The sequence below is a fragment of the Pavona decussata genome, unplaced genomic scaffold (genome assembly GCF_977016875.1).
Source record: "Pavona decussata unplaced genomic scaffold, jaPavDecu1.1 SCAFFOLD_89, whole genome shotgun sequence".
Taxonomy (NCBI): Eukaryota; Metazoa; Cnidaria; class Anthozoa; order Scleractinia; family Agariciidae; genus Pavona; species Pavona decussata.
In genome coordinates, this window is record NW_028145506.1 from 1041730 (window position 1) to 1065479 (window position 23750).

Below are 23750 nucleotides of genomic sequence, written 5' to 3' on the forward strand. Positions count from 1 at the left end.
AAAGGAAAACGTAACTGACAATAGAAGTACTGTTTAACGACATCTCCTAAGGTGTCCGCCTTTTGTTTTTCAAAGTATGACAAAACTCCCAATCAACACATGTATAAAGAAAGTTTACAACATTAACATTTACTTTAGTTAAACACCACGATTACAAACGATTTTGAATTTATGTAAATCACTAACGTAATGCCTCTTAGCCCAACCATACACTGAAACTTATCTTGATCATTCTCGTGTTAACTTTACTCTACGTCTCTCCTTGTTACAAGTGACTCTATACCTCAATATTACTCTTATTCTTTAGGCTATGCACAAATATAAATGCAAGACACTAATTTTTAAATATGTCTACCTCCTGTAGACACTACGTCCAATTACGGAAGGTTCCTTTGAAGTGTAAGACTGTGACCATTAACAATGCGAATTTAGCACAAAGTTAAGAAAACCTAGTTAACTTCCTACGAAAGCGATGCATTCTTCCAGCATCATTATTTTTCCATTGTCCTATCTACTTTTTTCGCTTTAGTGTTGCCATGAGCAAAACGAAAACCGTTCTATATGCTTAGCATACAAGCTTCCGGCGGAACACTTCTCTGGAAGAGAGCACATGTAGTACATCTCTTTCTATGCTTGGTAATTGTAATTTTTAATTATTGTACTCCTTTTCAGGAAACTACTTACAGCCTGGAAGTTAATTAAACAGTCGAAACTTACTACTTACGACTGGTCGACGTATTACATGGAATGATACGATTTAAACGCGTTCATGCCTGACTTTTAAACCAAAATTTTCATATAACTGCAATGTTAGGCTTAATTATAACTTCAAGTTTAAGATCCTAGGATTTCACAACAGTATCACCGCTAAACAAAACTGTACAGCGGAAAATTAATGGTTGCCTTATTGATGCTTCTATATCCTTATCTTTTTTCTTAGTCTTTAATTCCTTTCTACGCAGTCATTGCCGGGGACTGAAGGTGAAGGAAGTGAGATTCTGTAACATGGTTTTCAAATTCCGGTGTCTCATTACAAGTGCTGATACTGGCAAAGGCAGTTATCTATGAAAGAGTTTTAAACTTTCGCTTAATAATCTTGATAAGACAGCAGTCGTTTCCGCCAACGTCTGGATATCCCTTGTCAGTGTAGCTCTCTAAAGCTGCGGACGTATTTTGCCAGCGGTCGTTAAATTCTTGCAATTCGCCTTTAACTGCTTTCTCTGACGGCCCGTCTAGGATGTCACAAACATCTCTGCCAAGACGATTAACTCGATCGACTTTGACTTGCATGTTGGACTTCTCTTCCAATTTAATCTTCATAAGAAAAGTAAACAAACATATGTCAAAATTGCCTTTCCAGTGCATGTGTTGAGCCCTATTTCTTATTCCCAAGTGATAAACATCTTGTTCTCTTGACAAGAAAGGAGTATTAAAACTTAAAACATTTGCTGGTTAAAAAATCTGAAAGAAATGAATGATAACTGAAAGCGCGCGAACGCATGAACTGCATGAATGAATAAGTATAATTAAGTGCGAAAACAAATAGCTGAAGTGATAAACTAATTACGAGTAGATACTGTATTTTAAAAGAATTGAGTATCGCTTAGGTAACGGCATGGAATTGGCATCTGCTTCATTACTTATGGAAGTATGCCATGAGTCAAGAGTTTCTCGTTGTTGGTTGTCACCTTTATCGATCACACTTGCGTTGTCAAAGTCAACTGAGTGCTCCTAAGCCCACGCATGATTAGAAATGTAGGATCCTTTGTTAGAAAAGTTAAATCAAAAATCAAGTATTAAAAGGCAATTTACGCTGGAGAGGATTAATCGCAGACCTTGCAAGAGTGAACTGTGCTCTTCAGAAATTAAACCAAAACAATTGGCTTGTGAGAAAATAAGTAAATTGCAACGCAAAACGGCTTTAGCTGTCCACACTTGTAAAAGTGCCTTTATCCGAATGCTTTTTACCTTTAAAGGACAGGGTCAATAGTTTAATTAATATCAATCTACCTGTGCTCTCTTCTTGAGATTTTCCTGTTCCTCAGACGGCATATCTTCCTTGTATTCCTTCATTAGTGATTGTGTGTCATCGATCCATTCATTGGCAGAATCCATCAAGTCATACATCTCCTTCATTTTATTCCGGGTGTTAATTAGCTTCATTGAATGGAAAATAATACAGTAAACATCAGTGGCAAAAGTGACAAACAGTGTAAAATGGAAATGATATGTTTTTTGTTCGAGTCTTTTTTTTGTTCCACACCACTTATTAGTCAAATTCAGGAAGGGGAATGGAAATTAGTATTATCCGTAGTTCCTTCATGCATCAGAGACCTGGTTACGTTATGGGCCCGCGAGCTGTCAGTGCACGATTACAACTTTAAGTTGCGTTCGATTGACGGTATTCCGGAATTAGAATTTGCGAAATAGGCATTAGATTTCTCTTTCTGGGTAAATTTGCTGGGAAGAAAATTCTGCAAACATTTGCTGATACACGATTATTTAATAGCCATTTTATAATACAGAAATATCATAAAGTTAACTCAAACGACCAATAATAGGGGGGGGGGGGGGGGCGCTCTTGTCATCGTGAGATGGCGACTCGATGAATAATTCAATGAATATACGTTCTCAAGTTATATGGCCGCCTCGCTCAACCTCCAGTCCTCCATAGCTTAGTGGTAGAGCATCCAACCCGCATCTGAAAGGCTGCACCGGGGTCCTCAAAAAATTCCCTCCACCCCATCAAATTCCACCTCGACTCTGCCGGGACGGGAGTCTACATTTCGTTTATTTTTGTAGCGTTTGGATAATTTTTAATTTTAAATCTCGAAAACTAACCCACTAAAATTGTTGCTGATCCAGTGATTAACAACGAGATCAAGGGTTGTGCTGTGCTCATGGAAACAAAATATTATTTCTCACCTTTTCTTTTTCCTCCAAAGTTCTCTTTGCCACGTGGTTCCAGCAGTCATCAAAATCTTTTAACTGAGCCTTGATTTCTTTGGTAATTTCATCATTGCGACCTGACTCCTCCATGAGATCTTCTCCCACTTGATGCAGCCGTTGCAGCCTCTCCTCTTGCTCATTAAGCTCATTTTGAGTTGTCTGTTGATAAAAGGGTTGAGTTTCAACAAACCAAATTAAAAAAAATATGGGTTTAACCATACTATAAGAAATCACAAACAACAAAAAAAATGCAAGCTCGCTACTAAAAGAAACGTACTATTGGCAGGATGCATGGAAATAATAAGATAATGCACCAACAACTGGAACGGATTGACAATAAAATAAAATAATTGCCTATTACTGTAGGGATACAGTTAGCAAAGCAGATGATGACCAAAAGATTTATTCTTTTAGAGAGCTCAAGGTGATAAATGTTGAACATTTGAGCCAGTGTATCAATACATGCATATATAGTTTTCGAGTTGCAATATCTCGAGATTTAATTCGGATTTGAATTTAGCTTCGATTCATTGCGGACTTCGGAGTTGGTATACCAAACTTTCATTCAATTCTGCGTGAAGAATTCTCTTTTTCAGTGCATATTCATATGCTGCACTTTTTTTGTTTTATTTTATCATCAGTCCACAAACCGTTCTCCTTGCAATTGCATTGGAGGCTAATCTTTCTCTTTCTACTCAGATATGTTTACGTAAGTCCTATCCATACCGGGGAAGCACTGACAGCTATTAGCCTGTCGATATTTGCAAATTAGACAAAGATAATATGCAAATTTACATTTCATCTGCATCAATACATTTCATTTGCATCAATAACTAACGACTATTACCTCAAGCAGTGTCAAGCTTTCTTTTACTTGCTCCTCGTCGGCAACGTCAGTGTGTGCGACCTCCTTGAGAGTTTTCTCTTTCTGACCCAACCAGTTTAACAAAATCAGTTCCTCGTCTCGGAATTTCTGCCAATCAATCATAGCCCTTGTAAGCTTTTGGTTCCTATCATCACTCCAGTTCCATGCATCTGGCCAGCGTTTCTGGACATCTTTGACTTTCTCTCGGGTTTTGTCGTCTAAATCTGGATCCGAGGTATCGGTAGCCAGAACAGCCGTTACCAGGGAAACGTCGCCAACTTCCTCTTGGAATTTCTGCGGACGAAAACCATGCATCGTTTATGTAGGGGTGGCCAATGTTAAATTCAAGATTTTGGTGGAAAACAAGAATGCCCATCGCTTCTTCAGGTCCGACATCATTTTAACCTTGCAAAGTAAATCGATACTCTGAGACGGCTTCATGGAAAGGAACTAAAAAATTATGACCATCCTCTATTTCAATGCCGAGCGAGCCTAGTAGCTTAACGATTCATTTTGCTGATCCTCTTATTATGATTAAATAAACATTTGATCTCTGATACTTCATTCTAGATTATACAGCATTCACTTTTAAAAGACTAATGAATGTGATTATGTTATAAGCTAACTGATCCAGCTAACTTAAATGAACTAATTGAGTTTTAAATTATGTCTCTAGAAAACCTGGCTAGGCAAAACAGCCAAACTAGATTCATTTATGGGGACGCATGTACAGAAAACGTAAAATAAGACATATACAGTGCTTACTTCTGAAATTGTGACTCCGCTGATCATTTCAGGCCTATTGTTTACAGAGTTAATGACAGTTAAAAACTTTGTCAGTTACCTGGTGTTCATCTAAATGTTTCTTGACATCGTCATAGTTAGATCCGATTGCACGTTCCTTTTCCATCTTTTTGTCGGCCTTGGATAACCAATTACCCATCTTAGACAACTGTTGCTTCAAAAGTACTGTCCTCTCCAGTGAAAGCCTAGGGAAGTAATATGATATTCAAATTTCGAAAACGGTTTGTTGTTCACGATCTCTCGACAAACACGTCCAAATAAAGGCATGAAGCATTGTCTTAGGAGGAAACAAAACGCAAACCCGACGTTCTAAGCATTTTGATTCACTAACAGAGTATCGCGCTGAACGGAACCCTGTCAGTTTGCGGACATGGATATAGCGCTGACAAGGGCTTTGAAAGCAAATGCAGTCGTTAATTTCAGACAACTTAAGTCCAAGTATAGCACAGGCCCAAAGGAATTAAACGCAAGGTGTAAGGTGAGTAAAGTTTTTAAACTATGTGATGTGCAAATAATCATCTCAATGTGACCAGCCATGCCCCCTGGGAAGCTGTGCCTGTAGCAATAAAAAAATGTCGTTCGTGGGATAAATGCTTTTGTCTCATCACCTCATATCAAATATTCGTTAGTCATCACTTATGTAAGGTTGTTTTAACAATACAGATGTTAAAAAAACGATCTTTCGCCACAAAGAGCATTGCTCACTTTTCTTGATCCCTCTGAGACTGCTCCAAAAGGGTTTGCATTCTTTTTTCAATGTTGTCCATTCTCTCTTGGAAGTGTTCTTCTTCTCCTTTATCAAAGTAGCCTTCTCCTATCATGGATCGCCCCTCATTCAATACCTCATGTGTGCGAGACTTCAAAGGTGCCAGTTCTTTTTCAAACTTCTGTTTTTAACAAGATATATTGAATATATAACGTTCAGATTAAAATATCAGCACCAAGGATAGCTAAAAAGTCTGATAATTATAACGTAGAATCGCCAATAGCGATATTTACTGTTTTCGTTGAAAGAAATGTGACTTTATGTTTTGACCCTGGTAAAAAAGTGATAGATTTTTTTTTAGTCAGTGACAGTCTGGCATACTCGGAAAAAGAGGAGCTGTAGCTCCGTGGTAGAGCATTCGAACTAATAATTGTAAAGTCTGGGTTCGACTCCTGTTTTGAAGACTCGGATTTTCATTTACAAGTAAATAAATAAATAAATGAATGAACGAAACGAACGAACGAACAAAAGAACAAATGAATGAATGAATGAATGAATGAATGAATGAATGAATGAATGAATGAATGAATGAATGAATGAATGAATGAATGAATAAATCCATCATTGTATTCGTTATTCAAATGTAATAAACCATAAAAACATGTACAAACGAACTATTTGTTCTAACGGCCAATTTGCCTTTGGTTGGGAAATAATACATTCAGTTATCAACCAATTAATCATAATTGATCGTTCTTTATTTATATAGGATTGGTGTTTTAAATTAAAGCATAAAATAATTCCTAATTAAAGACGTCAGCGATATCTTCGCGATTCATTAAATTCCATAAGTAAGGGTAAAAACTAAAATCTTGAAAAAACAATGCCCTGCAACGAATCAACTTAGCAGAGACACGACTTCTAAAATCACCTGTTGTTTCTCTAGTTGAGCCATCACCGCCTCTAAATCCACGGAATCGTTTTCATCATAAGCTGGTTTTCTGTGCTCGGCATCGGACAGGCCGCTTTCCACTTCGTTTAACATCTTGTTTAGTGCATCAACTGCATTATCATGATCTGTTTGACTGGCAAAAAAAAAAAAAAACACTGTGATAGCTAACAATAATAATAATAATAATAATAATAATAATAATAATAATAATAATAATAATAATAATAAAATCTTTATTACAAAACCTCAATTAAAATCCTATTTACAATCAACTTGCTGTTACAAAAAAATCCAATCAATTCATCGAAACACTATTCCTTCACAAATTCTAAAAAAAAAGTAACTTAATCTTACGTAAAAGAAGAGGAAATAGATATAATCAATAATAAAAGTTAAAAATTCTATAAATAATAATAATAATAATAATAATAATAATAATAATAATAATAGGAGTGATAATAATAACAAAAAGAAATAAGACAGCTACCCACAGGGCATATTACATCTGTCAAAGGATCATTTACAATTATTCCACGAACGTGCGTTGGATATGAGATTATAGATAGCCAACGAGGCGCGTAGTGCCGAGTTGGCTATAATCATCTCATATCCAACATGCGCAAGTGGAATAATTGTTTTATTAAAACCAATCAAGAAACATTCTCAGATCTTACCAATTTCGCTGTGCAAGAACAACCAGAAGACAATTTAATGATCGCCATTTCTCGGCCATGGTATAATGGCTCATGTACCATGGCCGCTAAGCCAATCAAATCCCTCGAATTGCATTATACAATGATTCAGTTTTTAACAAAAAAGGTTATAGAGTGAAGTATTACGCCCGCGATATAAATTAAATTATTAAAAACTGGATCATTGTATAATGCAATTCCAGGGATTTGATTGGCTTAGAGGCTATGGTATATGAGCCATTATACCATGCCCGAGAAATAGGGACCATTAAATTGTCTCCTAATTGTTCTTGCAAAGCGAAAACAGCACGTCAATCTAGCAATATTTCTTGATTGTTTTTAATAAAACAGTTATTCCACTCACGCTCGGTGGATATGAGATGATTTTAGCCAACTCGGCGCTAACGCGCCTCCTTGGCTATCTATCATCTCATATCCAACGCGCGCTCGTGGAATAATTGTTAAAAATCTACCGTTCGCTAGCCAGGCACCTTTAGTTTTCACTCCCCCGCCAAAGCAGCACCACAATTTCCTTAGAACTAACCCCTTATATATGTTTAAGGTAGCCAGACTGTATCGCTTCCTAAGTGATATTTATATACCTGGTGGATGGTTTTGTATCCAGCTGGTCCCAACTATCATTGAGTGCGCCTTCCACAGTATCCACGCTATCCACAGACACCTGCACTTCATCAACTGCAACAGATTCCTGCGAAAGAATGACAGATTCATTTTCGATATCTTCAGTGAAATCACGAAAGTCAAGCGTCTCGTAACACGTCGGCGTCGCGAAGTTAGTAAGGTAGACAATAATGGAATAGATATCTTCTTAAAAGACATACAGTTAGTCTTGAGATTTGTAGAGATGAATAATAAGATAAAAGCTCTTTAAAGTTGATAGTCTAAGAAACGATTAAAAAGCTATGTGTCATACAAAACACAGAAGAAAGGGGTAAGCACTGGAAGTTGGCGGTTGATGTAGTCTTTTTCTCAGAGAAACCACTGAGTACGAGTACTTTATTGTATCTAGAACTTTGCAAAGCGGCCTCTGATGAGTATATGGAGAAAGGGCAGCTCAACGCACATTTTGAATGACACATATTGCCGAGTATCTCGAACAGAAAATATGTTTTAAAACAGAGCGTCAGTGTGCTCTTGTATGATAGATCTACTTGATAGAACATTAATTACTAATATCGATATTTCGAATACGCTTTACTTTCTCACCCAGAAGCGAGTCCATTGCAATAACATAGGTCAATTTTTTCATAGTGTCTAAGGGACGTCTAAGCTTTACAGCCTTATTTACCAAGAAAAGATAATACGGTGGCGAGGGACACGCAAAAGGGTGGGACTCCGATTAAAGTGTGCCCTTATCACTATGGCACTTTGTGAGGACTTCAATAGTTTCCTTTCCAGTCTTTAGTTATCTTTCAAACAACGCTTCTTCTTATTTGGTGAGAAACGTTTTGTCAGCTAACAAAATGACACATATGGAATAAATGTGATGGTATATTTTAAGCCTGGTTAATGAATGACAATGATGTATTATTCAAAGTGACACAGGCATACTCGGAAAAGAAAATCCGAGTGCTCCTATTAAGGGTCGAAACCCGGCTACGACCTTCCGGTTACTAGTTTGGATGCTCTACCGCTTAGTTACATGTTTGTCTCATGAACCTAGCCAGCCTTAGCTCCCACGAGTCTCTTTCAGCTCAGTGGTAGAGCATCCGAACTAGTAATCGAAAGGTCTAAGTGTCGAACTCTGATAGGATTTCCTTTTTCCGAGTATGCCTGTGTCACTTTGAATAATAAATCATTTTCAATATGATACATGTCGAGCCGTAGGCTCGATTCTCGCCGCTCCCTCGGGTCTGAACAGCGGCTGGTAATCGAACTTAGTCTGTTAGTCGAGCTGGTGAGAGTCGAAACTGCACATCAACCATTATTCACAGTTAAAGACGTGAAGCAACTCGGCTTACCTTTCTTTTAGCCTTCGATCCCTCAAGATAATTGTACATCTCGGTTAAGTACATGATTATTAGCTTTTTGTCAGGATTATTGACATCAATATCTGTGAAAATGAAACAAAATGTTGTTCTCAGAACTAATGAATCATTTTTTGTCGAGGAAAACTACAATGGAACGGTATAGGTAGTTGTTGAAAATTAATTAAGCTTACATGTAGGGTTTCTGAGGAACTTAGCTTTTTGCTGCTTCTGTGGTGCTTATTGCAAAGTATTAAACATTAAATAAGTAATATTATTAAAAACTGGATCATTATATAATGCAATTCGAGGGATTTTATTGGCTGAGCGGCCATGGTATATGAGCCATTATACCATTAAATTGTCTGCTGGATCTTCTCTCACAGCGAAATCAGTAAGATCTCGCAATATTTCTTGATTGTTTTTAATAAAGCAAAATTTTTATTCCACTTGCGCTTGTTGGATATGAGATGATTATAGCCAACTTGGCGCTACGCGCCTCGTTGGCTATCTATCATCTCATATCCAACGCGCGCTCGTGGAATAATTGTTAAATACTGAATGTTTCGCGAGAAGAGCCTGTCTGGTATGGATGGTATCCAGTGAGGTTTCCGTAAGTTTTGTGTCAGGAGTGCTACGATATTTTTAAGCTGATTATAAGATATATATAATTCAGTACTGTAAGCCTATGACAGAGATCACAAGTGTAACGAATGGCGTTAAAACCGAAATGAATACCAACTCGATTATCAAATGTTTTCAATGAAACCATTAAAAATACTGAAACATTGAATTTCTCAATATTTTTGAGCAGCCAAGCACGTTTAGATTTAATTAACACAAACCTGATGAATCCAGGTAGCGAGGAACTCCAAAATGCTTCTCAGCCATCTTAAAAGAGTTTTCCAGCCTCGCCCGTGTTGGGGCTTCTTTCAGATCCTCAAAATTAAACAAGTCTGGCCTGTGAACAAAAGACAGGTTTCTTTAACGTCTGGTACGTCTACATGTTACTTTATACAGTGCGAGCGAGTTAAGCGCATCTTACATGTAAGACATCTACTTTAGTATCCTTTCAATACATTTGAAGCTATTAGTTAAAGATCATGGCATTTCAGACTTTTTGAAATTTACAACCTTGCAAGATAGGTTAGTGGTCATCTTATTTCCAGAACCATAACAAAATTCGAGAGAATTAAGGTGGTCATCTTCTAACTCTGAATTTTTTCGTACCTGTAAGAGTGAATGAGAGCGTTGAAAGCCAAGCCATTTCTCCAACTTGTCGTAAAATCCGTTATTTTAACATGATCTTCGTACCTACAAAGTAAATGGAGATAAGTTTACTGTGTCAAACGAAATTCCGTACACATAATATACTCAACAGCAATTAACTCTAATGTCCTGGGCCCTCCTTACCCTTTCAGTCGCTCTTTACACCATTCAAGAAGTTTTTTCTCTACGTTAAAGGATTTAGCCGTCTCCTCTGTTACTGTTTCTTGCATGGCTTCTTGAACCTGTATTAATAATTATACAAGGTTTTAATATATCCCAAATTTTACAATACAGCTGCGACGTTGGTGGTTTATTTATTTGACTATATATACGGCAATTCATCGCCATCCCCATCATCATCATCATCATCATCATCATCATCATCGTCGTCGTCATCACCATTCTTATGATGACTGCTATCCTCATCGTTAGATAAATATCAGTCAAGAGAGTTAGTAAGTCAACCGTGATATAAACCATATATCGTAGCTGCTTCTTACCTGGAACCGAAGAATAATGCTCCACATGAGACCAAGAATAGCGCGGGGTTTTCCATCAACGATGTCAAAGCCATTTATGCCGACCAGCTTCACCTTGGGAAGAGTATCATGGATGATGATCAGAGTTTGGTTTTAGCAAAATGTGGCAAATACTTTATTCCTACTGGATACCGTCGAAGTCAAACAAGGCCTTGGATAAGGCTCCTCAGAAGGGCTCCACACAGTTTTAAAAAGCTTGTAAAATACAGGCAACAGAAATGAAGCATTGTTACCTGGAAATTTATTATATTATGGCATTTTTTTTTTATTTTTAGAGCACGATCCATTTGTCACTACTCGCCTTGTTATTCCGCACTGGATTTCTGGTTATACGTATTTTTTCACAGAAATGACACATTCTGAAAATGCTATCCTCATTTTAAATGAATTAGAATAATAATAAATGCATATAACTTTACCGTATTCAAATTGAAAAGGTGCTCTCTATTTGCGAACAAACCAGTCTGTCCCCTTCCAGTCGCTACTCACGGAACGCGAAAAAAAGGAGAATTACTATAAAAGTATGTTGGACATGATTATTGATACCTTGTGTTTTTCGAGCTCACCCAAGGCTTTTTCAACATTATTGAGCTTGTGCACTCTCATGGTTCCTTTTTCTTTTTTCTAAATGAGGTAATAAATAGCAAACAATAAACTTGGAAAGTATAGCAAAAACTAGAGTAGTTTTAATTACTTCCTTATTGTTTTCTCAAGTTATTTTGTTTTATAATCCTTGCAGTTTGTACTCATAAGTTGGAATACTTAAGCCCGTAACAAGTTAAAATATTGACGACTCCTCCCGTACATTACGTTTAATTGTATTTCTTGGTGTAATAAACTTGTAAAATATTACAAAATACCATTGCTCTTAAGGTTACCCGGTACCTTCAGAGGTGTCTTCAGAGGTGTCTCGCGTCCAAGCGATGTAGCGCGTCCGGTTTAAACTGTAGATACCTGAACCCGTAAATCAAATTAAAGCTTATAGAGCTGGCTATCCAACTAAGCCAAGAATTTTGAAATAAAATAAATTGCCGAGTTTTTAGCGCTCTTTTCTTGAATAAATTTTTTTCACTTGAAGGGACCTAAAACTCAAAAGGAATTTGTTCGCTTGCCTTCAAATTTTGACAGTAGCTAGTTTAACATATAAACAACAAAAACGTGTCTGCGAATTTTTTCTTTCCGAATATTTTTTCTCCGAGAGCGATTTTTGTTTGATTACTCGACTTTTTTTTCATCCTTTTTCGAAAATGCTTGGTAACTTTTCACTGCGATTGAATATGGCAAAACGCAGACACGTTTCTTTAGCGCTTTGGGTCCGGAAACTGAGGAGCGAATTAAATTAGCAAAAAATAAAATTCACTTTGACTTGTAGCTTTAAAAAGGTGATTCGGACGCTCGCAATTAGAGGTCGTGAAAAATTCAACAATTCATTTTATTTCAAAATTCTTGGTATGGTTTGATAGCCAGCTCTATAAGCTTTAATTTGATGTAGGGGCTTAGGTATCTACAGTTTAAACTGGACGCGCTACATCGCTTAAACGCGAGACACCTCTGAAGGTCCCGGGTAACCTTAAGAAAAGACGATGGAACGGTGCAGGCTCAATGAACAAGCCCGTACACTTAGCGAGCTTCGAGTCAGTATCCCAGTACAAGAAGCTCAATGATTTGAGCATGCGTATTTCTGTCTCCGATCAGGCGAAAATTTCCCCTGTCCCCGGCACAATCGTGACAGCAAGTGCAACATGTTTTCCAGGTAAAAATAATCTTCACTTGAAGAGGTCACCAAACAAAGTGTAAAACCGCTAAGATGGAAAATGATAGTGAAAGCCTCGAGAAACTCGTGGTAGGAAGGATGGAAGTTTCAAGGCATTTCCTCCGGAATGAAACCCTCTAATAGGCAATATTGTGGGTAGCAATTGCAATTAAATTTTGTCAATTGCTAAGTTTAAATAAAGTACACGAAAATTACCCAAAAACGATAATAAATTATTGGGTTTACTGGAAATAGGATGAGACTGCTTTTACGCTGAACTGCATACCAGAGTTGTATTCAGAAGGACTTCCAACAAGTTCAACAACATCTTTCCGTCCATCAGATCCACCACGATGTCCTTGATATGCTCCGGAGGGTCTCGCTGTGAATACCAATAACTGCGTGTTTAAACACTGAATAGAGATCAAGGTAAGTAGTGTCTTGTATAGGATCAAGACGTTTGTCGTAGTATATTAAACCAGTAGTACAATGTTTAGCATTGATATAAATGTCACCGGAAGGAAAAATTTCAATGTGTAGGGTTGGACGCCAGGATCTCACGACATGGGCTCCTGCCGCTTCATTACAACATAATCAGTTACATTTAAAGATGATAAGCACTGGCGTATTAAGCCACCCCCCCCCCCCCCCCATCCCTTACTCACACACACACATACCGTCGAAGGAAGTCGAGCGTTCGAGAGCGACCCCCGCATTCTTCCACTGATAACGGCACTGGATGCTCAGTACCTGACGCACCGATTATAACAAAATTAATTCCCTTCATGGATTGAGTCTCAAATCACTTTAAATGTGAAGTTAATTCATTTGAGCCTCAGGCATGTCAGAATGTAGGCAGAAAATGACATATTATCATAACTTCAATACCTGAGCGAGCCTTGCATTCATCCATTTTGTGAATGTTTTCCTGTGCAAGTTTTCTCTCTCACCTTTGAGGACATAAGTAAACAAAATCAATGATAGAGTTAAAGATAAGCATATATAGCCTGAATCTCAATCACATCGTGCGCCAGTGATTTTTCAATGGCTAAGTTCAAACGTAATAAGGATGGGTTGTTTTTAGATCGGAAACTTTAGCTATGAATACGTGATATGGCGGTCTCAGACCAAAAAAAAAACAACAACAACAACAACTGTTTCCTTTGTTTTCTAGTCACGATTTAGCGATATGGTTTCCGACTTCTTGACGTTCTTATCACATATCACCCACACAACCACATAATACTTGACTTTCTTATATTTGCCCCTAATCAGCTTTAAAGTTCTTGACATACTTTATTCTCAAAATCTAGTTCTTTGACAAAGATTTTTCAAGTACCCTTTGTGGTCACGTCAACTCAAAAATGTAGGTTTACGAAGTTAATAAAAGTTGAATAATCGTATCTTATATTAGCAATTTTGTTTACTTTCAAAAGTTAGCTGAACGAAGACCAATTTTTGGCCGCGTGTATTAAAAATGTTACTTGCACTTAAATAATAGAGTTTTCCGCCAATTGATTTTCTGACGCAAAAACGGTATCTGGAAGACACTTGATATCTATCTTTCAAACTATTCACAAACTATTTGTTTACAATTTTTACCCTTTGACCAATCATTGAGACGCAATTTGTTCGATTCGTCGCACCTGATTATACACAAAGTTTGATTTGTTATTAACATTCACAGACATACATTCAAAGGACAATCTCGAAATAGACTATAGCCTTTAACTTCAGATGAAACTTCGAATGAAGCGAATTATTTTGTGTGTTTGTATTTGATGAGCAGATCAGTGTACAAAGCCTACCAACTGTACTATGAACTAAATTTACAAATAGCTAGTAAAACATTGTTGATATAAACGGAGCTGAGTAATAACATTCCATTCATATCTTTTAGCAGTGTAGACCACTAGGCTCAGCACCATTGCCTTTGAAATCAAAACTTTTAACTTCATTATAATCCAACAGCCCTAATTTAAATCGAATGCATATACTTGAGTGCCATGGGACTATAAGAGTGTTAAGTAAAAGTTTAGATAGCTTCGAATTCATCAATTCTGTGATCATTATGCTATTCCGTTCAGATCACTGAACCGTAGCTCTTCCACTTGATTCCTCTAATATGCTCCACATTCATCACAATGTCGAAACAAGTAAAATACACTTGCTCTTTGATATCAAGGGAATAAGCTCTTCAGGCTAATTTTCAATTCTTGGTAGCTCATAATGTACGGAGTCGACTGTCTACAACTGACAATATACAAAAGGGAGTTAATACCCCAGTTACATGGATTAATGGCATGAACACGCGCATCAAAGGACAATAAATCTACTTGCTGTACTGAAAACTGCTGCAATGCACATTTACGTCGGTGACAGATTTGCTATCGCAGCCAAAACGCAGGTAACATATCAAACAATTTGGAATGATGCAGAGCTAATTACCGGAGCTGAATTCAAAATCGACATTAAAACGAGTGGCAATCTTAACTAATTTACTAAGAGCTGAAAAATCTCGTTCGAACTTTTCATACCTATCCTGCCTTCTCGCTTTTGCTTCATTTTAATCGAGTTTTGGCGAAGATTTTCTGCTTCTTGGTCATCCATACTGGATCTGGAGCTTTCCCTCTTCTGTTTAATTATTCTCAATTAAGAATTGACTGTACACGATTCGGTGTGATTATGCAAATGTTGTTCAGTTCGACAACAACATAAGTCAATATCATTTGAATATAGATGGTTAAGACTGGAGATGTGTTTGGTTGTTATCTTGAAACACAAGCTGTGCTTTCTATCATAACGGCGATAATTCTAGCAGAATTCGATCAATACACTGCTGTTCCAACAGACTGCCTGTTTGAAGTTTGAGGAATTAGACAGTTAGTTCGCAAGATTAAGATGAAGCTCGATCACCCCTATAATTCTGCATTTACACTGTATTATTTTGGTGATATAAATAGACATTTTTGGAACGACAAAGAGTCAAACCATATTCATCATTCTGAAAAGACTAGAAAAATCTGAAGTAGGAGACCTGGCTGTCAAATGACCTCTCAATATACATTTAATTATATTAAATTTTGTAGTAAATCACGACTAATATAAATTACAGATGTCAGCTGACAGGGTGAAGTTGGTTCCAATCCGTCTTGGATCATGCACCCGCCCAACGTGAAAGTGAGACGTTCTCTGTCTTAGTCAGTCGGATAGTGGACGAATGAATTTGAGTCGAGAAACTGGCATCCACCAACGGTGTCTTTGTCCCAACGGTTTTCGTTCTGAAGTCGTTTATATTCTCTCGCTATCTTTAAAGATCAAAATTATGTAAAAAGAACTTCCTAAGACTTTTCTAATTTTTATTGTATTTCAGTTTCATTTTCAGTCATTAGAGTCATTTGGTCATTTTCAGTCATTAGAGTAGTTTACTTTAATTTAGTTCTTAGTAAATCAGCGGAAGCACTTCAAGGATGTTGTCGTTTATTTACTTATTTTATACCGAAAATTACCGTTATTGAATTTCGCATGCTTGTTATATACACTTCATTCTTTTTGTCCTCTGCTCCCGTTATCAGGAAGATTTAGAGGTGCGAGCGCTGAACACCGGAGTTGGAGTCACGAGCACACTTGTGAGACAGTCGGCTGAGAGCGAAACTTCGACACGACAATGAGCTGTTCTCTTTATGTCTTGCCATAAATAGGAACTTTTAATTCAATTCCGAATTGAACATTTTTGAGTGCATAAATGTCATATTAAAACTAAGCAAAACTTAAATTAGTCCTTTAGTCATCTGCTCCAAAACTTCGACTCTGTATCACATGTTAAGAGTATGGACACGCAGCACCGTTGTTCCGAGAATTTCCTTATTCTATGTTCCTTTAGCTAGACGTTCACGAGGGTCTATTTAAAATTTAAAATTTATACTATCAAGTGGAAAAGTTACGGTTCAGTGATCTCACCGTGAACTGAATAGCATAATGATAACCCATGAATTCGAAGTTATCTAAACTTTTACTAAACACTCTTATAGTCCCAGAGCACTCAAGTATATGCATTCGATTTAAATTAGGGCTGTTGGATCACAATCATCAGAAGTTAAAAGTTTTGATTTCAAAGGCGATGGTGCTGAGCCTAGTGGTCTACACTGCTGAAAGATATGAATAGAGTAATTGTCTTGTATAAAGGAGCCTTGGGGTGAAAACGTCTACTGAATGACAACGAGAGCGTATTTCCATGTCAAACGTGCAAAGCAACAAATACATTATATTTATTATTTTCGTTGCGAAATCTTGGATTTTCTGAGATGAATTCATCTCAGACGAGTTATTTGTCTTAGTAACCACAGCCAACAGCTCAAGTGATCTTGCACGTACGCAGCTTCCTGCCTTGATCTGTTTAGTGATCTGTTCAGTTCTAACCATTTGGAAATCGATTGCAACAACCATTCAACACTTAGTCGCGTGTTGTTTAAACTTATTCAATTTCTAAATTGTCTTATCCCTCGATCTGTTGCTTTAGTTGATACTATGAAGATATGAAGTACATGTATGAGCCCTCAGCTTGCCTTCATACTATAACAATGTGCCGTAAGAATGATGAAAGCTCGAAAAAAGTAATTATATACGTAAAGGTGTGCAGTTAATAATAGCTTCCCATACCTGTTTGTTCTTCTATCAGTTTCGTTCTGTTTGTTTTAATAGAGATTTTGTAAACGGATTTCGCTGCCATGCTGTCGTGAAACTAAATATTTACCCGCTTCGGCTCAGTAATTCTTAATTACGAGTTCCGTCTGGTAAGGTCAGTGACAGTTCAGTTCGAGGAGTGTATAGCTATGCAAATATAAATTCCGTTCGACAAAAGAATATTAAAGAAAGATTATAATCACTTTCATTTTTGTTTCAGCTTACAACTGCAGCCCTCTTATCCAAACTTTGTGGAAACTGTAACAATGTTTCGAAAATCGGACTTGGGAAAAAGTTTTTACTCATCTGCTTATTCCACTGGAATAAGATATACTGCGGGATGAGACGCCTCATTGCATTTCATTTCGTGCAAAAAATTAAATTTTGCATTAATTGTAAAATTTCGTTGTGAGTTTGAATCACGTCGCGTGTGCTTAGTTAACACCGCTCAAAGTCCTGAGTAATTTAAGGAGCCTTAAGTTCATAAAAGGCGTTTCCAAGCAATTACATACTTATTAATATTCGGATGAGATGAGTTGAAAACACATTGAAACCTGTGATATACGTGCGTTCTAAATAAATTATAGGCGTTTCAAGAAGCCCACTCCACTGTTCAGTGACTGTTCATGCATCACCTGAATGATTTTTCGCGCCAAAATTAAGAGGAAATTTGTCAACGCAACTTAAATGAAGAACGGGTTGTAATTAGGGCTTACAAAATCTCCGACTGGAAAAAAGAGAAAGGCGTTATATGAAGAATAAAACAAACAATACATAAGTTGTGTAATCAAGACTCGAGCCGCTCTCGGTGGTCATTATAGATCTAATCAAGTACTCTTCTAAACTAACTGACAGAAGCCAAGTCGGCGTTTCGATTGTTATGCTATGTTATACTCAGGCCGCGTAACATGTAAAGGGTTAAGCGAAGGCTTATGAAACCGGTCAGGCCAGAGCCTTACAAGTGCTTCAGCTGCATGGAATCTCTATACTATGAGAATGCCATTACCGAAACTTGAGCAAGTTCAAAGAAATGCAGCTCGTTTTGCCAAGGTGTTTACAACCGTTTCGCTAGTATTCTGTCCTAGTTGATTTACTCTGCTGGAGTACTCTTGAAAAGAGGCGTCTGTTATTGCAAGCGTCTTTACTGATAAGATACACTAGATTCTCTTGGGCATCCAGATGTTGGCCGAGTTTGTTCTTTTAGCTTGTATAACCCGATATTGATCATTATTATACTTATCGCCAAGTTTGGTTTTCTGTGTAGAACCTAAATTATGTGCCTTTGAGCGTTGCTAGAGCTAATCGAGTCTGGATTACTTTGACGCAAGAGGGGATGCTTTCAATGGACATATCGACTCACTGTTATTCTTTTTCTTTCAATTTCAAATTGAATTGTTTAAAGATAACCGTAAATGTTAATTTTACAACAAAGCGTGCCGGACGGGAAGTTTCCAAAGAAACCGAATTTCCTCACTCATCTCACACAAATGTACTGATTTAAGTTGTTTTTCCCTCACTGTAATGCGTGATCTTGTCAAATGTTACTTTCTAAAAGGCAGATCTTTCACTTTAGGCATTGTCCTTAAGTATTTTCGGCAAAAATACCAGGGTTAGATCATGTCTAAATAAATCATTAAGTGATAAATGATTATTTTACCCTGGTGACTGTATATGTTAGCTTCATGTAGCTATGATTTCCATATCTTTTGCGACTTTATTTTTCCTTTAGCGTTCTCTGATCAGATGAAGAGTACGCAATTCTTAAAATTATGAAACAATAAATAACGCCTGAAGTGCTATATTTTAATGCAGAAACTCTCCTTATACTGGCTGAAGCTGCTGTTGTTTTGTTTTGAGTAAAACCTGCATCATTGTATGACGCATTTCTAGGGATTTGATTGGATTAGCAGCCAGTATATGAGCGATTATATACCATGCCCGAAAAATAGCGCGGACCATTTAGTTTTCTTCTGGTAGTTCTTGCAAAGCGAAATCAGCAAGATCTAGCAATATTTCTTGATTGTTTTTAATCAAACAATTACTTATTCCTCTGACGCTTGTTGAATATGACTTGAGATGATTATAGCCAACTCGGCGCTACATATGCGCCTTGTTGGCTGTCTATCATCTCAAATCCAACGAGCGCTCGTAGAATAACTGTTAAAAATTCCAACATGTACTACCGCTTGTCTAAATACGTATTTTTCATAACGTCAAGACCTAGCACAGATATTAATTTGATATATTTAGCGTGGCGTCTTTAGTGGTGAGAGTTTGGCGCGAAACCTTTGTTGTCGACCTTAAACTGATAATTAAATTGTTCTTAAACAGGGTGCTATCAGAATACATCTATACTTACTAGCTAGCTGCTCGAAGCGCGATGTATGTTTAACAGCCAATTTCACCTCTTTAGCAGCTCTCTGAAACTTCTTGAGTGAAAGTTTGGGGCGAACAGAGTTTTGCTCTGCCATAATTGCTGCAATTGAAAAGCGACACTCGAAGGAATAGACGAATGTTCACTTGATGTTCTTTCAAGTCTGTTTTAATTTATGCGTATGTGTCTAATTATTTTCATGGTAATAATCTTTTGAAACCCACTCGCGGAAGACATAGTTTTCGAAGTGATTTGTTCTCTAGAAACGGTCAACCTTTTTTATTATTATTCATTCTCCAAACTCATTTGCATACAGTATTTGCAGGTTAGTTTTGAGAATTCGATGCGTCATCAAGGCATCGGTGTGCAAATAATAAGGCTCCCACAAACAGGGAACGTGATTGTAGTAGAAACATGTTTTTTCTTGATCAAGTGCATTCGCTTGTCCGCATACGAAACATTTGTTACGAAACATTGTTGTTTTCTGAAGAAAGAAGGTCTCTGATTATTTTTAAAAACATATTTCATGTTTCTCAGTTTACGCATTCAATCCTCTTGGTGGGTAACCTATGTTTCTAAGATAATATTTCCTCGGTCTTGGAGTCTAAAATGAAATATTAAGAACTGTGTGTATGTGTTTGCGTATAAGGAGCTTTAATTAAAAGCTTGCTATAGCTTTAATATATTCGTATGTGAGCTGATGGCGATCGCTTTAATAATATGCACGCGCTGAAAAGAAATTTTTAAGAAGGCGCTAGTATAACAAAGAAGCAAAGCTAACAGCGTGTTTTCTTGCGCTTCCTTCGGTGTGATAAAAAAATAGTTTGCAGAATTAGGCACATGAGTTTCACATTTCAAAAGTATCTTTACGGAAAAAAATATGTCGTAAACGTTCGTGTAGTGGTCAAAATTGATTGACCCAATCATTACTTTTTTTTCTCCAAAATGTAACTCTAAATGAGCGCTTCGTATATATTCTCCACTCCCGAAACTTTTACAACCGAGTAATAATGTAAGATCAGTAGGGTGGACGAAGGACTTAAAAATGCTGACAGCGCGTTCAGCTGTGATGGAAACAATAGGAACCCACACAATACAATAGTTTTAATTAGCAAAGTACCGCGGGCTGTGCACGTGCTTTAAACACTGTGGTGGATTGTTTTCAGTCATTCTCTACAAAAGGTAACGTGAAATGTTTTGTGAAAAACATGAACACATCGTGATTGTTTTCTTTCCTCTTGCTAAAATTTAAACCTCCACTACGACTTTAGCGCCAGGACATATCGGACACATCACCCAAACTAGATGCGTTGGAATTAACGCGACTATATTCCGAAAACGAAAGTTTTATTTTCAACTTATATTTTCTTTGGCGTCGTCGTTGTCTCCGTTGTCTCCACTTGATAGGGTTAAGTAAAGATGGCGATGATGCCAACAAAAGCGGAACTTAAGAATTTACATATATTCGCGATCATGATTCTAACTCATTAACATTGAGTCGGTGTAATGTGACCGAACTATCAAGAGCTAACCTTGAAATGGCGACTTTAAAGTTCAGAAAGAGAAAGGAAAATTGTTCACCATGTGGCCAAGTTCTCCATGAAATGTTAAATGTGGTCATTTCACGTTGTTGTTTTGCAGAGGACGGCAAAAAAATGTACGTCAGTGTATAACACACGTACAGAGCCAGTGTTTTGCAAATTAAAACTATGATTGTTTTCTGACGTTCTCGGTAGTCTTCGTCGTCGTCGCTGCTTTAGGTCCTAATATAAGGTACCTTTGCTATAGCTATAGATTAGGAAAATATACCGGGGGCTACAAGAAAATGCCGAAGAATGCAATGTCCCTAACTAAGACGATGTCATGACTCTCTCGAAACCATCACTGACATAACGGTTGTTCCTAGTGATGAATTTACACCAGAACAAGGTCCTCACAATGTAGACTCCTTATCCTTATAGTCCTAACGTCGACGAGTCCACAGAGACAATTTTTTTAGATGGAGAACTGACAGAAGAGAGCTCCATGTAGGCAAGGAACAGAGTTTTGGGTTTTAAGTACTCCCGGGAGTACTGATCTACGCTATTTAGGCCTAGGCACTGATTTGAAGACGTTTAGCTGCCATTTTTTGGCTAACTTGCTGGTAGTCTTAGTTGGTGTAGTAGATATGGATATGAGATATGAAGCAAATTACCCGGGTCGATGCCTACAATAATTTCATTTAAGGGCACCTTTAATAATGTAAACATCAGAACCAACTATAGTTCTAGCGTCATGGCGGTTACCATGGCAACAGGTCAGCTCCACTAAATATCAGTTCAAAATTTAAGTCCTCCTCTGGCAGTACGAGGAAAAGTTATCCAGTAGATCTTGTGTTGTTTCAAAAAAGGCATGTTTTCACCTACAGAAAATTCCACTGGATGACTTTCTCCCAAACGCTTCTATTTGAAGTGTTTCGCTGAATGTTGCATACATGCCAAAAATCGAAATAGGTCACCGAACAATTAGCAGCTTTTAATTCCGTTTCGGGCAATTTTACGCTGCATTTCCACTTCCGGTGTTCTGCACGCGCTTTTTTTGATGCATTCAGCTGATGCGTGCTCCTTATCTTTGGCGTGGGTGACGGGGATTACGTGCGTTTACGCGGTTAAAAACCCTTTCGAAATAAAAATGAAGCGATACTCCCACAACTTGCAAAGAAATCATCGACATTTTTCCAGCGGATTCATGTAATGAGCGTGCGCAGTTGTTAGTCCTTCCTGTTTTCGCATGGATAATTTACGGATTTATTGAACTTTGAACCTTTTTTCGCTTTTTAATCGAGTCTCGAAAATAATTTATATTTGCTTTGCTTTGTTGTATGACAATCTGTGAGTAGTTAGAGACCCCAAGCCAGTCAGGTTGCAGTTAAAACCGACCGTCTTTTCTTCAAGGCTTTCAGGGTTATCCAACTGCTAGTATTTGCTATGAAATTTTTCATATTATTGTTGTTGCCAAAGTGTTAATTTCTCGATCTGCCTATGCCTAATATACCGTCCATTTATCTTCCTTACTTCTTTCTATCCATCCATCAATCAAATGACCTGTTAATAATGCATTTGGTTCTTCGACTTTTCATTTCCCAGTTGCCAACGTTATAGAAACGTTGATTTGGCCTAAGTCGAATGAGAATGCCAAAAAGCCAAATCTCGGATTTGTTTTTCTCTTCATTTATATTAAAGAGTAGACAAATACCTTGTGTTAAACCTTAAGATCAGCGTGTCAGCAAAGGTGAAATTAGATAATATAACAGCCATAAAATAACGATTTGTTTCGTGTTTAAATTTAATTATACGCATTGGAAAAGTAAGAAGATTGCGTAGAACTGGAATTTGCTACCCATCCTTTTAGTTTTGCTGTAACTACGTCTTCGATTTAACACTAGATTAAATATGGCTGCCATCCTATATTCCCAGATAACCTCAACAAAAAATACTACTTTTAAGTTAACGGGCTGGTTAAGAGTATTGTCTTAATCAGTTCTCTTTCACTCTACCGGGTGTTTCATCTGTTCTGTTATCCCTGAGAGAAATAATACCACTCGTAGGTAATTTTTATTTTTCATAATTTGCATATAAAAAGGCAGAAATGTTCTGTGAATTTTCTAAAGCGGCCATTGTAACGAAATTATTTCAGAGTTTGGATATTGGAAGACACCCGAGAAAAGAGACTCCTGATTGGCGATTTTCCATCCGGGGTACGATAGCAAACCACCAACAAGAAAATGTTTGCTTTTAGAGATGGCGAAATCGACGTGACTTTACAGATCCGTCACTTACCTTGTGCGAAAACTATGTTTCTTTGTAGTTTTTCTATGCCTGTGGCTGCAGCCATTTAAGTACAGTCAGATTCGAAGAACGTTTTCTCGTGGACTATAGTTTCAGCATTTCGTGAACTAGGAAAACTGCGTAGACGTGAACGTAAGGTGTTGAAGGGAACAACTGAAGAACATTAATAATATATACAAACTGATCATGAGCTTTCTCTACTATTATGATAAAAAAATATTCTCTTTATGCCATGCGTATACACGAAACTGCCACTTAACGTTGACGAAAGTACAAAGAGTGACTCTCAGTTGTCATAGAACTTCGATTAGCTTGTTAGAAAAGTTTCATTAAATTTTTTGATTGAAAT

The 23750-nt window shown here is 37.3% G+C and overlaps 1 protein-coding gene across 5 annotated transcripts in view; it reads right to left on the reverse strand.

Annotated features, from left to right (window-relative positions):
- Positions 1-108: 108 nt before the first annotated feature.
- Positions 109-23750, reverse strand: part of LOC146474454 (utrophin-like) — a 29073-nt gene continuing 5431 nt past the window's right edge. The window contains exons 1-17 of one of the 5 annotated variants that reach the window (XM_085117054.1): positions 23393-23538; positions 13406-13467; positions 12804-12899; positions 11311-11388; positions 10726-10818; positions 10370-10467; positions 10187-10270; positions 9802-9917; positions 8951-9042; positions 7571-7677; positions 6256-6409; positions 5324-5505; positions 4659-4803; positions 3797-4108; positions 2926-3108; positions 2011-2157; positions 109-1314 (exon numbers count right to left, since the gene is read on the reverse strand). In XM_085117054.1, coding sequence (XP_084973180.1) covers positions 1063-1314; positions 2011-2157; positions 2926-3108; positions 3797-4108; positions 4659-4803; positions 5324-5505; positions 6256-6409; positions 7571-7677; positions 8951-9042; positions 9802-9917; positions 10187-10270; positions 10370-10467; positions 10726-10818; positions 11311-11388; positions 12804-12899; positions 13406-13467; positions 23393-23447 — 2256 coding nt within the window. In that variant the 5' untranslated portion in view covers positions 23448-23538 and the 3' untranslated portion in view covers positions 109-1062. Of the gene's footprint in view, positions 1315-2010; positions 2158-2925; positions 3109-3796; positions 4109-4658; positions 4804-5323; positions 5506-6255; positions 6410-7570; positions 7678-8950; positions 9043-9801; positions 9918-10186; positions 10271-10369; positions 10468-10725; positions 10819-11310; positions 11389-12803; positions 12900-13405; positions 13468-15054; positions 15210-17176; positions 17327-19559; positions 19721-23392; positions 23539-23750 lie in introns of those variants that run through there. The other 4 variants (XM_085117050.1, XM_085117053.1, XM_085117052.1 and 1 more) reach the window with 4 other exon arrangements.